This window comes from Garra rufa, chromosome 18, assembly GCF_049309525.1.
Source record: "Garra rufa chromosome 18, GarRuf1.0, whole genome shotgun sequence".
NCBI lineage: Eukaryota > Metazoa > Chordata > Actinopteri > Cypriniformes > Cyprinidae > Garra > Garra rufa.
The window spans coordinates 21,009,971-21,026,142 of NC_133378.1; the positions used below are offsets into that span (position 1 = coordinate 21,009,971).

The window sequence follows — 16,172 nt, forward strand, 5'->3', positions numbered from 1 at the left end:
ATAGTCTCTTTCATACGAGTGCGTGTGAAGCTGTGTGTGGGATATAGTGAGGGAAGTCCTGCAGACCCTCACGGGAAAACGATCCAGGTCGAATCCCCCCTCTGAGCTGTGCTCTTTCACTCAGCGCAAATTAAAGGCCAAAGCCGAGCACTGATGTGAGGTCACCATCAAACATTAATGGGTTTAAAATTGCCACTGTGCTCACATTAGGTCATATTAAATGTGACCTTTAGTAAATTTACCTGAGGTAGATCACTGATTATTATGTGTGCATCACTGCACATCAGCATCACGTTAAAGGGATATTTCACCCAAAAATGTAAATTCTGTGATTAATTACTCAACTTCATGTCGTTCCAAACCCGTAAGACTTTTGTTCATCTTTGGAACATGAATTAAGATATTTTTGATGAAATCCGAGGGCTTTCTGACCTTGCATAGACAGCAACGCAACTGACGCATTCAATGCCCATAAAGGTAGTAAGGAAATTGTTAAAACCATGTGATAACAGTGGTAATTTTATGAAGCTACGAGAGTACTGTTTGTTTGCAAAGAAAACAAAAATAACAGCTTTATTCAACAATTTCTTCTCCTCCGTGTCAGTCTTTAATGCACATTCATGAGAGTACCACAACAAAACGCCAGTTTTGTGTCAGCAGCACCACACATATGCGTCCTGGTACTCTTGTGACAAAATTGAAAAAAATGTTGAATAAAGTTGCTATTTTTGTTTCCTTTGCGCATAAAAAGTATTCTCATAGTTTCAGAAAATTACGGTGATGGCACATGGACTATTTTAATAATGTCCTTACTACCTTTCTGGGCCTTGAATGTTTCAGTTGCTGTATATACAGGGTCTAAAAGCTCTCAGATTTCTTAAAAAATATCTTAATTTGTGTTCTGAAGATGAACGAAGATCATATGGGTTTTGGAGCGATATAAGGGTAATTAGTGACAGAATTTTTATTTCTGGGTAAACTATCCCTTTAAATTTGCAATGCAACAAGCAATAGAGGTTTTATTTTGTACTGTGACGAACATCTGAGTGGATTATCGAAAAGGACAAAAAAAAATGTTGAGCGGGGACTTGGTTTTGTGCATCATTTGTTGATTGGATGAAGCTGTCTGAATGGCAGCTTGCTGTCGATTGTAAGGAAGGGACAGGTTTGAGCAAACTAAATGATTGAAAGTCTGTCGTTTCACCGGAAGATCAAGTTGACTTTTTAGTTAAAAATAACAAGGTCGGACTATTTTTTTTAATTATTAAAGAATCGTTCACAGTAAGGTCAATAACAAGAATTTAGAAAATAGATAAGGTGAATTTACATCATGCACACACACTTCAATTCACTTTAGTAATAATTCACTTGTTTGTTTTCAGAGCAGAAACAGAGAGAGGCTTGTCCAGAAAGCACATAATAGAGGGTAAGACATGTTAAAAATTAAATCTTTTTGGGGCCATAATTTGCTAAGACAATGCAATGTTTTAACACCTCTAAGGATTAGTTCACTTCCAGAATAAAAAAATCTTAAAAATGATTCACCCCTATGTCATCCAAGATGTTCATGTCTACACAGTGGACAATGGTGGCCGACAGGTTGAAGGTCCAAATTGCAGTTTCAGTGCAGCTTCAAAGGGCTCTACATGATGGAAAATCCTGGAATGTTTTCCTACATAAAGTAAAAACATAAAGTAAATTATCAGGAAATTTTTATTCTGGAAGTGAACTAATCCTTTAAAGTACTTCATTCCTTAAAAATTGTACAGTACCAATTTACAGTACTGCAATGGATAGTTTGTGTCAGTAGCATCACCAAACAGAAAGATAAATGAAAAGGAAAAAGTTCAGCTTTAAATACTACTTTGTTTTTCTGGCCTTCAGGTCTAAGGGCGTCACTGGAGAGACTTCAGTTAGAGTATGTGGACGTAGTGTTTGCTAACAGACCCGACCCCAACACGCCAATGGAAGGTAGGTGTGCTTGACGGGATGCTGGGATAGTTTTTGCATCTTTGACTACCAGCACTGGAATGGCTCACTTAACTGCTTTGGACTGAAGCATGAGACTACTGTATATCAGACCAGCCGCACAGCTCTTAACTTATAAAAGTGATCAAACACATTGAGACCAATGGCAGAGAGTTGATTACCTTTAAGTTCCAAAAATAGTCTAATCATCCCTTTTAATTTTGTAATAAACTACAACGTCATGTGGAATAATTAATTGTCTATTTTGCAACGTTAAGCAGTGAATGAAGCATGTGGTCTAAGTGTGCTGTCAAGATGATTCAAGTTTGCATCACAGCAGTTGCATCCATTATGCATTTAATGGTCGAGTCAAGTCGTACTTTAGTCGAGGAAGAGTGCATGCTCTTGCTTTGGAGAGCTTTACAAACTCATTAAATGGACTAGTACATTTACATCTCGTCGCAGTAGATCTTTCATTATAAAAAGTAATAGCTTAGAGGGCTAGACAACCAAAGCAGCATGATTGAAAGATCTTAGGTTACTTAATTAGCATATTTACAGCACCACAGCATGGGGATTTTTTTTGTTGGTCATTTCCTTAAAGTCCTGATTGGCTAATAATGCTCTACTCCTTGAGAATGGTAAGATATTAAAGGAATACAAGTATAGTACAAGTTAAGCTCAGTTGGCATCATTTGTGGCATCATTTTTATTACCACAAAGATTTGTTCCTCAAGAAATAAGAAAATCAGGGGAGAATCGAAATGAAATTTTGTGGTAATATACAGTGCCATGCAAAAGTATTCATACCCCTTCACTTTTTCACATATTGTTATGTTGCTGCCTTATGCTAAACTGCTTTAAATTACTTTTACTTTTTCCCACATCAATCTACACTCCATACACCATAATGGCAAAGCAAAAAACTTTGCAAATTTATTAAAAATAAAAAACTTAAATGACTCCATTGCATAAGTATTCATACCCTTGTCTGGAACAGCTGAAATTAAGCTCAGGAGCATCCATCTTGCTTGCACAGTAGATGTTACTTCACTTTGAGTGAAGAGAATTTGGAAAGGCACACATGTCTTAATAAAAGGGCTAACAGCTGAAAATGCATATCAGAACAAAAACCAAGCCCTGAGGTAAAAAAAACAAAACTGCATGTAGAGCTCAGAGACTTGCATCAAGCCACACATCTGGGGAAGAGTTCAGAAAAAAATCTGCTGCATTGAAGGTTCACAGATGCATGTAGTTTGCAAAAAGCACCTAAAAAACCCTCAGACTGTAAGAAACAAGATTCTGAGGTTCTTGAACCTCAAATCCAAGCATCATGTTTAGAGGAAACCAGGCACTGCTCATCACCTGCAAAGTACAAGTAAAGTGTGGTGGATGCCGCCTCATGCTATGGGCTGTTTTTCTGTGGCAGGGACTGAGAAACTCGTCAGAGTAGAAGAAAAGCTCAGTGCACCAAAATATTGAGATAGCCTTAATGAAAAGCCAGTCCAGAGCATTCAGAACATCAGACTGAGCAGAAGGTTCACCTTTCAACATGACAATGAACCTATGAACACAGAAAGAGTGACTTATAGACTACTCTGTGAATGTCCCTGAGTGGCACAGCCACAGCCTGGGCTTGAACCCAATCAAACATTTCTGGAGAAACCTGAAAATGTCTGCCAGAACCCATCCAAGTTGACAGAGCGAAGAAGTGAAGAGGTGAGAAGAAGAATGGCAGATAATTGCTAAATGTTGATGTGCAAATCTTGTTGCATCATGCCCAAAAAGACTTGAGGCTGTAAAGGTGCTTCAAGTAAGTACTAAGTTAAGGGTATGAATACTTATGCAATGTACTTATTTCAGTTTTTTATTTTTAATACATTTATGAAGTTGTAACAGTTCTGTTTAAATAAAGGGGTATGAATACTTTTGCAGGGCACTGTGCATCTTACAAATGCTGTTAATTGAGTCCAACTTAACTAAACTGTGACGATACCATGCTGTAGAGCTGTGAGGGGAATGTGGACAGATCGAGACAGCCTGATGCTTCTGAGGTCATGGTCATGTAGACATGATTGCTTGTGCTTGTTCACACACCTCGAAAGTTCAAGTGTGGCCCCATTAGGGTGGGATTTCCAGAATCCGCTCTGGTCCAGTTCTGCTGCCTTTTTTTTTTTCTTCAGAGATTTCATTCCATTTGCTGGTTGGTAAACCTCTTTTCACAGTCTTTTGTTTGTTTGTTTATCACCAGGAGATCCATTTAACACTTCAAAATCAAGAACATTCATCATAGAAGGTACATGGTACCCTCAGTGAGAGTTTTGACCTCCTGTCTCCAAAAGCATTTTATGGCTTTGATTTGTGATAGTTTTTGCCCTCTTTTCCTGGTGTGAGAAACCTGACCGTGTCCATAAAATGCTGAAAATTTCCAGAAGTTCCTATTAAACCCGGTATGCCGTAGAATGATTGATTTCTTTGACTATCCTGTCCATCTTGCAAGTGAAAATTGGAGAAGGTCATTGCATCTTACTGACCCATGATTATAGTGTATTTTTTAATTCATTTTTTGTTGAACATTTACCATGCATTTTCATTCCATTTTAATATCTTCTTCATTCTTAATTTTTCTTAGAAATGCACTTGTCTTGTAGGTGATGAGCGGATCAATTTTTTTGGGCTTCGCTTCTTTTTTTCTGTCAGTGTAGATAAATACAGTTGCATATACACTACCAGTCAAAAGGTTTTGAACAGCAAGATTTTTAATATTTTTAAGTCTCTTCTGCTCACCAAGCCTGCATTTATTTGATCCAAAGTACAGCAAAACAGTGAAAATTTGAAATAATTTCTATTTCAGAGAAATGCTGTTCTTTTGAACTTCCTATTCATAAAAAAACTGAAAAAATTCTACTCAGCTGTTTTCAACATAATAATAATAAATGTTTTTTAAGAAGCAAATCTGAATATTAGAAAGATTTCTGAAGGATCATGTGACTGGAGTAATGATGCTCAAAATTCAGCTTTGAAATCACAGGAATAAATTACATTTTAAAATATATTCAAATAGAAAACAGTTATTTTTAAAAAGTAAAAATATTTCAAAATTGTACTGTTTTTGCTGTACTTTGGATCAAATAAATGCAAGCTTGGTGAGCAGAAGAGACTTCTTTAAAAAACAAAAAAAAAATCTTACTGTTCAAAAACTTTTGACTGGTAGTCTATCACACATAATATAATGAAAAGTAAATAATTAAAACACTTTAACCAGCATCTGCTAATACTTTGCTTTAGCCTAATCTTTCGATTTTCTTAAAACCAATAATAAATATAATTTTTTTGCAAGATGATTGACTGCAGTGTCCTTGGCTTCCCTGCATGTGAATATTTTATTACTGCAAGTGGCTGCTCATTTTTTTTTTTGCATGCGTGTTTGTTTTCTGTCTAATCTGATATTTTCTCTTTGTCTACTAGTTTTGTTCACAGTGATATTATTCACAAATCTTAAAAGAGACTAAATGGAGAACCCAGTATAAACTGGTAAATTACAAATATTCTATCATATGATATTCACTAGAGGTTTGTGAATGCTGTCCTGCCTGCAGTGTTTTTAATGACTAAATAATAATAATAAATAATTGGATGATTTGTCATAATATATGACCTATTTGATTATCCTTGTTTATTTATATACAGTATGTGTTTTCGTTTTTGCAGTTTGTTAATATGTGGGATTTTTTTGTGATGTTGGCCTCATCATGAAACTATAAAATGTATAAATGAAATGAGGAAAAAATTTGTTAGACTTTACAATAAGGTTCATTAGTTAACATGAACTAAGAATAAACAAGTCTTCCTCAGCATTTATTAATCTTAGTTTACAGTGGTGTGAAAAAGTGTTGGCCCCCTTCCTTTTTTTGCATGTTTGTCACACATTAATTTTTCAGGTCATCAAACAAATTTAAATATTAATCAAAGATAACACAAGTAAACACAACATGCAGTTTTTGAATGAAGTTTTTTATTATGAAGGGAAAACAAAATCTGAACCCACATGGCCCTGTGTGAAAAAGTGTTTGCCCCCTAAATTTAATAACTGGTTCAGCCACCCTTAGAAGCAACAACTGCAATCAAACGTTTGCGATAACTTGCAATGAGTCTGTTACAGCGCTGTGCAGGAATTTTGGCCCACTCATCTTGGCAGAATTGTTGTAATTCAGCCACATTGGAGGGTTTTCGAGCATGAACCGCCTTTTTAAGGTCATGCCACAGCATCTCAATACGATTCAGGTCAGGACTTTGACTAGGCCACTCCAAAGTCTTCATTTTGTTTTTCTTCAGCCATCCAGAGGTGGATTTGCCGGTGTGTTTTGGATCATTGTCCTGCTGCAGAACCCAAGTTCGCTTCAGCTTGAGGTCACGAACAGATGGCCGGACATTGTCCTTCAGGATTTTTTGGTAGACAGCTGAATTCATGGCTCCATTTATCACAGCAAGTCTTCCAGGTCCAGAAGTAGCAAAACAGCCCCAGACCATCACACTACCACCACCATGTTTTACTGTTGGTATGATGTTCTTTTTCTGAAATGCTGTGTTACTTTTATGCCAGATGTAATTGGACTCACACCTTCCAAAAAGAGACTTTTGTCTCGTCAGTCCACAGAGTATTTTCCCAAAAGTCTTGGGGATCTTCAAGATGTGTTCTGGCAAAACTGAGACAAGCCTTTATGTTCTTTTTGCTCAGCAGTGGTTTTCGTCTTGGAACTCTGCCATGCAGGCTATTTTTACCCAGTCTATTTCTTATGGTGGAGTCATGAACACTGACCTTAACTGAGGCAAGAGAGGCCTGCAGTTCTTTAAATGTTGATATGGGGTCTTTTGTGACCTCTTGGATGAGTCGTCACTGCACTCTTGGGGTAATTTTGGTTGGCCGGCCACTCCTGGAAAGGTTCACCACTGTGTCATATTTTCGCCATTTGTGGATATTGGCTCTCCCTGTGGTTCGCTGGAGTCCCAAAGCTTTAAAAATGGCTTTATAACCTTTTCCAGACTGATAGATCTCAATTACTTTCTTTCTCATTTGTTCCTGAATTTCTTTGGATCTCAACATGATGTGTGGCTTTTAAAGATCTTTTGGTCTACTTCACTTTGTCAGGCAGGTCCTATTTAAGTGATTTCTTGATTGCGAACAGGTGTGGCAGTAATCAGGCCTGGGTGTGGCTAGAGAAACTGAACTCAGTTATGTTTTAACTTTTTCACACAGGGCAATGTGGGTTTGGATTTGTTTTTCCCTTCGTAAAAAAAACCCTTCATTTAAAAACTGCATGTTGTGTTTACTTGTGTTATCTTTGATTAATATTTAAATTTGTTTGATGATCTGAAACATTAAAATGTGACAAACATGCAAAAAAATAAATTACAAAAATTAAAATTAACAAAGATAAATAGTGTAGTAAATCTATTGTGCATTGTTCAGTCATGTTAGTTAATACATTAACTTATGTTAACAAATGACACCTTATTGTACTTTTCAAGCATCAAAGTCTCAAAATGGGAGACCTGCTACTGCTCCTAAATTAATGTTTGTGTGAAACTACTGCAGTGTTCAGTATAACGGCCCATGGTGTGACACCTCTATAGTATATGACAGATATTTTCTGTTATTAACGACAGTTTGATTTCTTAATCCATTTTATCTGGTTCATTTCTCATAATAGGGTACACTTATGCAGCAATGTATAATAATCGCATGACACATAGTAGATTGTAGGCTGGACCGTTGAAAATCGCTTCTTTGCTAAATGTCAGTGAAATGCAGCCTTGAGGAGATGTCATACAATCCGGAGTCACACTCTGATTTATTTTCCGCCCACTGAGAAACTCTTTGAGTAGAGTTACTATAACATGCATAACCTTCAGGCCATTTTTAATGCCCTGTCACTTTGTATAAAAAAAAAATATGAATAATGGCCTTTGTTGCTCTTAGCCTTTCTCAGAATCTACTTCTGCTCCACTTCCATTACTTTACTGTTATATTCGTCCTTGTTTTTTTTTACTAGCTAGGTGTATTGCGGTTACCTGACTCTCTCTTAGATACACTCTGATACTCTCACATCTGCTTTTGTTCCTCGGTCCCTCAATATCTGAGTGTTGTCTGGACTTTGATTGTTTATATTGTGATTGGCAGAGACGGTTCGAGCGATGACCCATGTGATTAACCAAGGAATGGCCATGTATTGGGGCACGTCCCGCTGGAGCTCCATGGAGATTATGGTAGGTTTGAAAGCACAGTGTATTGTTTAACACATTAAAATAAGCCTTTTTTGTTTTCAGTGAAATAAAAATGATATAAAATAAGTATTCAGGTTGTTTCAGCATCTCCCCCTTGATGACAGTCATTGTTTTTTCTCTCTTATGTACGGAAAAAAAAAACTATATAGACTGCCGTTCAAAAGTTTGGGATCAGTAAGAGTTTTTAAATAATTCTTATGCTCATCAAGACTGCATTTACTTGATCAAAAATGCAGAAAAACTATTGTTAAATATTATTACAGTTTAAAATAATGGTTTTCTATTTTAATATATTTTGAAATATTATTTATATCAGCCATTGTTGATGATGTGTCACGTGATCATTCAGAAATCATTCTAATAGTCTGATTTATTATGTTTGTTTATCAATGTTGGAAACAGTTGTATTACTTAATATTTTTTTGCAACCTGTGATTCGTTTTTCAGGATTCTTTGATGAATGAAAAAGAATAGCATTTATTCAAAATATAGATCTTTTTTACCAATATAAGTCTTTGCTATCAGTTTTTATCAATTTAACACATCCTTGGTGAATAAAATATTAATTTCTTTCAAAAAAAGAAAGAAAAAAATCTACTGACCACAAACTTTTAAATGGTAGTTTGTATTGTTACAAACGATTTCTATTTTAAATAATTGCTATTCTTTTTAACTTTTTATTTAATAAAGAATCCTGAAAAAAGTAGAATAGGTTCCAAAAAAATTTTTAACAGCACGGCTGTTTCCAACATTGATAATAAAAGTAATAAATCAGCATATTAGAATGATTTCTGAAGGATCATGTGACACTGAAAATTCAGCTTTGCATCATAGGAATAAATTACATTTACATAGAAAACAGTTATTTTTTATCACAATATATATATATTTTTCTGAATTTTTAATCACATAAATTTAGCCTTGATGAGCATAGGAAACTTCTTTAAAAACATTAAAAATATTACTGATCCCAAACTTTTGAATGGCAGTGTATATTTATATAAAGTGACTACAAATTGCAAATTTGTTACCTTGTTTTAGGTACTTGTGGCTACGTTGTAATAATTTGTCCCTCATTCTAGTAAATTTGGGGCATTGTACTAATTCGTTCACTAGTTTTAGTTAATTGTGGCCACTTTATACTGATTTGTTCCATTGTTTAAGTAAATTGTGGCATGTTGCACTAATTTGTTCCCTAGTTTTAATAAATCTTGGCTGTTGTGCTAAGTAAATCATGGCACGCTGTACTAATTCGTTTCCTAATTTTAGTAAACTGTGACCATGTTGTACTAATGTTTTCTGAATTGACCCTTCGCCTGAAGTTTGATTGACAGGTGATCTGACCAATCATAATGCCAAATCTGCCATTTTGTTTGACAGGAGGCAGGAGAGTAGATTAACGTCTGTAGACTTGAACTTGGAAAAATTGTTTGTATTGTTGACTTTCCGTGTTTTAAAAAAAGATACCCTCTGAGGTTCATTCATGTTTATTTTGCACTATACCTAGTAAAGCGGAAGAGATGATCAAATCACATGCCGCTTGAACTGATGCGTCTACAGCGATCTGTCAGGCCACATTAAAGAGCCACAAAATGGTATTTTTTGTTTGAATTTCTTTAAAAAATGAACCAAAAGTAACCTTCTCTGTCTCGTCTGTCGCGTGTTGTCAGTTTCCTGTCCGCTATGTATTTTTCACTGTGTAAGAATTTTTTACAGTGTGCATTCAGGGAGGTGCATTCACAAAGGAATCGGCACACATGTATAAATGGATTTGTTCTATTATGAGCAGCTCTGAATCTATGTATATTGTATGTTTTTTAGGAGGCGTACTCAGTGGCACGACAGTTTAACCTGATCCCACCTGTCTGTGAGCAGGCCGAATATCACATGTTTCAGAGAGAGAAGGTGGAAGTACAATTGCCTGAACTCTTCCATAAGATAGGTGTGTGTGTTTTCACTAAAGAAATGTTATTTTTCAAGCAACTTTAACAATGAGTTACTTTAACAACAATTGTGTCTGTGCAGGTGTGGGAGCCATGACGTGGTCTCCGCTGGCCTGTGGGATCATCTCCGGGAAGTATGACAGCGGCGTGCCTCCTTATTCCAGAGCCTCTCTCAAGGTATTCCTCGGCTATGTGTCACAGTCTCTCAGCACATCTCTTGGTCTGTCCTGACTGTTGTTGGTGGTGATCTTCATTGATGCTTCGTGTGTGTTTTCAATGAAGGCCTTGCTTGAGTTTCCACTTGTATTTTTTTGGGATTTTTTTTCACTTTAGTGGATTGTGAAGTGCTCCGATTCATCTGCACACATGCGTGTAGATGAATGCACAAGCACTTTTATGTTTCTTCTCTTTTCTTTGCTGTCATATAGTGCCTTTCCGTACATATCTTTATACACAGCCATTGAGTGCTTTTGATTTTTGACTGTACATTGCATTGTATGCATAAAAATACATGCAGATGTAAGCAGACTGCAACACATGCCCAACTCAGTCGCAGATTTATCTGATGTACAAATGAACATTTATAAATATACATAAATAGCTTGATAAACATCTAAGCAAAACCCAAACTTATACATACTGCATAGATATTTTAAAGATTTTTTAAAATGGATCACGTTTACATCTCGCAATTCTGACTTTTTTTCTCAGTTGCGAGTTATAAAGTCTGAATTGCAAGACATAAACTCACAATTGAGAGAAACATAGATTTTTTGTATCTTGCAATTCTGACTTTATAACTCGAAATTGCAAGCTTATATCATGCAATTTTGAGGAAAAAGTCAGAATTGCGAGAGAACAACGCACAATTTTGAGAAAAAAAGTCAGAATTGCGAGATACAAACTCACATTTGCAAAAAAAAAAGTCAGAATTTTTTAATCTCGCAATTCTGACTTTATAACTTGCAATTGTTAGTTTATATAATGCAATTTTGAGAAAAAAGTCAGAATTGCGAGAGAATAATGCACAATTTTGAGAAATAAAGTCAGAATTGCGAGATGCAAATTCACATTTGCGAGAAAAAGTCTGAATTTTTTAATCTCGCAATTCTGATTTTATAAGTCTGTTGAGAGTTTATATCATGCAATTCTGAGAAAAATTCAGAATTGTAAAATACAAACTCACATTTGTGAGAAAAAATATTTTTTTAATCTTGCAATTCTGACTTTATAACTCACAATTTTATATCATGCAATTTAAAGAAAAAAGTCAGTTTTTATCTCACAATTTTGACTTTTATATCATGCAATTTAAAGAAAAAAGTCAGTTTTTATCTCACAATTTTGACTTTTATACTGTATCATGCAATTTAAAGAAAAAAGTCAGTTTTTATCTCACAATTTTGACTTTTATATCATGCAATTTAAAGAAAAAAGTCAGTTTTTATCTCACAATTTTGACTTTTATACTGTATCATGCAATTTAAAGAAAAAAGTCAGTTTTTATCTCACAATTTTGACTTTTATATCATGCAATTTAAAGAAAAAAGTCAGTTTTTATCTCACAATTTTGACTTTTATACTGTATCATGCAATTTAAAGAAAAAAGTCAGTTTTTATCTCACAATTTTGACTTTTATACTGTATCATGCAATTTAAAGAAAAAAGTCAGTTTTTATCTCACAATTTTGACTTTTATATCATGCAATTTAAAGAAAAAAGTCAGTTTTTATCTCACAATTTTGACTTTTACTCGCTATTGTGAGTTTATATATCACAATTATGACTTTATAACTCGCAATTGTGAGTTTATATTATGCAATTCTGAGAAAAAATGTAAGATAATTGTAAGATAAAAATTTGCATTTGCGAGGAAAAAAGTCACTTTTTTCAGAAGTTTTGTAATCCTGACTATTTCTCACAATTGTGAGTTTATTTCTCGCAATTGTGGCTTTATAACTCGCAATTGAGATCATGCAATTGCAAGAAAAAGTCAGAATTGCAAAATACAAACTCACATTTGCTAGGAAAAAGTCAAATTTTTTAAATCTTGCAATTCTGACTTTATAACTCGCAATTGCAAGTTTATATAATGCAATTTTGAAAAAAAAAAAAAAAAACTAAAATTGCAAGGTATAAATTTGCAATTGCGAGAAAATAAGTCTGTTTTTTATCTCACAATTCTGACTTCATAACTCGAGTTTTAATATGAAATTATGAGTTTGAATCTCACAATTTTAAGAAAAAAAGTCAGAACTGCAAGATATAAACTCACAATTGTGAGGAAAAAAATCAGAATTGCAAGATATAAACTCACATTTGTGAGGAAATGCAATTTACTTGCAATTTTGACTTTATTTCTCGCAGTTGTGAGTTTATATCTTGGAATTCTGACTTTATAACTCGCAATTGCAAGTTTATATCATGCAATTCTGAGAAAAAAGTCAAATTTGTGAAATAAAAAGACACAATAACCATCAAAAAAAAAAACTTATGGGCCATTAAAATTTTAAAAAGTAGTGTATATGAAAATTCTTTAAAAAAAGTTTTTGTGTGATCCATTAAAAAAAATAACAGCATACAGTTTTTTTTTTTTTATATGAGATGTGCTTTCATTTAGTAGCAAGCAGCACAAATTATAGCATTATACAACTCTCTTTTAATAATTAATAATTAATGTCTACAACATAGCCCTGTCCTATTTCTTGTGAGAGCATGATAAGTTGAGCAAAACTTTGAGAAGCATGTTTACCACCTTTAGGCAGCTGGTACCCATCACATTCCCACCTCATTATCCCATCAGCACCCGCTCATAAAACAAGTTCCTGTGGCTGTGTGTTTAGATATCATCCATTCCATCATTACTTCACAAACACAATGAATATCCAGCAGCTATTCCTGTGGCACGGCGGCCGGTGGCGTGTGGCTCTCTGAGCAGGTGTGCTGTCTATTTGAAACAGGGCTACCAGTGGTTGAAGGACAAGATCCTGAGTGAGGAAGGCCGCCGTCAGCAGGCGAAGCTGAAAGAGTTGCAGGCCATTGCGGAGCGGCTGGGATGCACACTGCCCCAGCTGGCCATCGGTAATACTGCCCGGGCCTTGCTGCTCTCTCTCTTTCTGTCTGTCTGTCTGTCTGCCTGCCTGGAGCTCAGGACAGGCCATCTGTTCTCGTCTCCTGCTTATGTCCTGTGTTGTCTGGGTCTTGTGTTGGACAGTCTTGTGTCTGTTCAATGTCTGTTTCTGTTTCTGAACTTTCTGTTTCTGAATCAACACATCAGAGGTTTTACCATAGTTCATACACTAACCTGATGCCATGAGACAAGGTTTGGTTGATCAATATGACCCTATTAAGCCATGCTAGACTTTAATTCTATGCAGTTAATTCTAGCATATCAGGTATTTTTGATATTTCAGCTGATTTTAGAACACACAGGTGGTCTCTTTCTGTCTAAGTGGCCTGCTCTTGGCCAGAATAAGTTGTAATATGGACCAGACTACAATTCAAAAGTTGGCCAGTGTGAGACTATCTTAAAGGAGAAGTTCACTTCCAGAACAAACATTTAGAGATAATTTACTCACCCCCTTGTCATCCAAGATGTTCATGTCTTTCTTTCTTCAGTTGTAAAAAAAAATTGTTTTTTGAGGAAAACTTTTCAGGATTTCTCTCCATATAGTGGGCTTCTATGGTGCCTACAAATTTGAACTTCCAAAATGCAGTTTAAATGCAGCTTCAAAAGCTTCAAAAGGCTCTAGTGAAACGATCGGTTATTTTCTGAAGAAAATTGACCATTTATATTCTTAACCTCAAATGCGTATCTTGTCTAGCTCTGCATGTACTCTGTGTATTCTGGTTTAAGACAGTTAGGATATGTCGGAAAAACTCCCATCTCATTTTCTCCTCCAACTGTAAAATCATCCTACATCGCTGCAGAAATACCGACCAAGTGTTTACAAAGTGAACATGCAAAGATAATCAAACCCCCTTTACAAAAAAAGGTAAAACAGCGATGTAGGGCGATTTTTATGTTGGAGGAGAAAATGAAATGGGAGTTTTTCAACATACCCTAACTGTCTTGAGCCAAAATACACGCAGTTTAGAGTTCACACAGGTTACACAAAATGAGCATTTGAGCTTAAAAAGTATATAATTAGTTTTTTTATTTTTGTTTCGCTAGATTAGACCCTTCTTTCTCGGCTGGGATCGTTTAGAGCCCTTTGAAGCTGCAATTAAACTGCATTTTGGAAGTTCAAACTCACAAGCACCATTGAAGTCCACTATATGGAGAGAAATCCTGAAATGTTTTCCTCAAAAAACATAATTTCTTTACGACTGAAGAAAAAAAGACATGAACGTTTTGGATGATAAGCGGGTGAGTAAATTATCTGTAAATTTTCTTCTGGAAGTGAACTTCTCTTTTAAAATGATAGTTCACCCGAAAATTTTGTTACCCTAAAGCCATCCTAGGTGTATATGACTTTCTTCTTGCAGAAGAATACAGAAGTCCTAGCTCTTCCAAGCCATATAATGGCAGTGAATGGGCATGGAGATTTTGAGGTCCAATAAAGTGCAAAACTTTATAAACTGTAATCTCTAGCTTCCACTTACTGTTGTATGCACATTCTCAAGAGAGTGGCGTTCCAGTGGATGACGTAGGCATAGCATAGTCTCATGAGAACCAAGTTTTGTTTACAAAGGAAAACCAGTCTCCTCTTGGCTTATAATGAAATCCTCTGACATTTTTCTTTACAAATCCTCGTTTTGTACTTCTAATTCAAGACTGGTGTTTTGTTTTACTCTCTTAACTGCGCTTCCGCATTCATCACAGAGTTCGTCACCGTTTTTGCCTACGTCATTCACTGGAATGCCACTCTCTCGTGAACACTTTTATCACGGTTATTGGAAGCTAGAGATTACGGTTTATAGAGTTTGAAATATGGTTATTTTTCTTACATTGATACACTTCACAAGGCCTTTATTAACCACTTGGAGCTGTGTGGAGTACTTTTTATGATGGATAGATGCATTTTATTGGACTCCAAAATCTCAACAGCCATTCACCACCATTATAAAGCTTGGAAGAGCCAGGACATTTTTTAACATAACTCTGATTGTATTCAGCCTGTGTAGCTTCAGGTTTTGTTGCTTGCTAATTATTTATATAACCTGATTTAATAGAGCAGTAAAGGTGACCGTAACAGTAGGGGTTTAGTAGGTTAGTGCTGAGTCTGACTGATAACTGCAGACCAGATACTGTTGTTTGGTACTTGTTGTGATGTTGTTGTGTGCCTGTTCTTGTGGTGTTACAATTTTAATGTGATGTGTAAAAATATTTAAAAAAATGTCAACGTTAACATTTAAGCTCAGTTTTCTTCTATAATGTTAATTATGTCTAAGTGAAACAAGATATTCAACATATTACATGGCTTTACAGTACAATGAGACAAGGAACGTGCATTGACTCCAGTAAAGTCCAAGCTTAAAACAAATAAGTTCAAAGGATTAGTTCACTTCCAGAACAAAAATTTTCCAATAATTTACCCACTCCTTTGTCATCCAAGATGTTCATGTCTTTCTTTCTTCAGTCGTAATGAAATTGTTTTTTGAGGGAAACATTTCAGGAATTTTCTCCATATAATGGACTTAAACGGTTTTCGCGAGTTTGAACTTCCAAAATGTAGTTTAAATGCAGCTTCAAAGGGCTCTTAATGATTCCAGCCAAGGAATAAGGGTCTTATCTAGTGAAACGATCAGTCATTTTCTTAAAAAAACATGCCTTTTTTCTTTGGCTGGGATTGTTTAGAGCCCTTTGAAGCTGCAATTAAACTGCATTTTGGAAGTTCAAACTCGCAGGCACAGTTGAAGTCTACTACACAGAGAACATTCCTGAAATGTTTTCCTCAAAAAAATAATTTCTTTACGACTGAAGAAAGAAAGACATGAAGATCTTGAATGACAAGGGGGTGAGTGAATTATCTG

At 35.4% G+C, this 16,172-nt stretch overlaps 1 protein-coding gene across 8 annotated transcripts in view; it reads left to right on the forward strand.

Annotated features, from left to right (window-relative positions):
• kcnab2b (potassium voltage-gated channel subfamily A regulatory beta subunit 2b) overlaps nucleotides 1-16,172 on the forward strand; it is an 84,219-nt gene that overhangs the window by 63,321 nt on the left and 4,726 nt on the right. For 5 of the 8 annotated variants that reach the window (XM_073822897.1, XM_073822896.1, XM_073822892.1 and 2 more), the window contains 7 exons: nucleotides 1,383-1,426; nucleotides 1,885-1,971; nucleotides 4,220-4,264; nucleotides 8,150-8,235; nucleotides 10,075-10,195; nucleotides 10,279-10,373; nucleotides 13,157-13,277. In XM_073822897.1, coding sequence (XP_073678998.1) covers nucleotides 1,383-1,426; nucleotides 1,885-1,971; nucleotides 4,220-4,264; nucleotides 8,150-8,235; nucleotides 10,075-10,195; nucleotides 10,279-10,373; nucleotides 13,157-13,277 — 599 coding nt within the window. The remainder of the gene's footprint in view (nucleotides 1-1,382; nucleotides 1,427-1,884; nucleotides 1,972-4,219; nucleotides 4,265-8,149; nucleotides 8,236-10,074; nucleotides 10,196-10,278; nucleotides 10,374-13,156; nucleotides 13,278-16,172) is intronic. The other 3 variants (XM_073822893.1, XM_073822891.1, XM_073822895.1) reach the window with 1 other exon arrangement.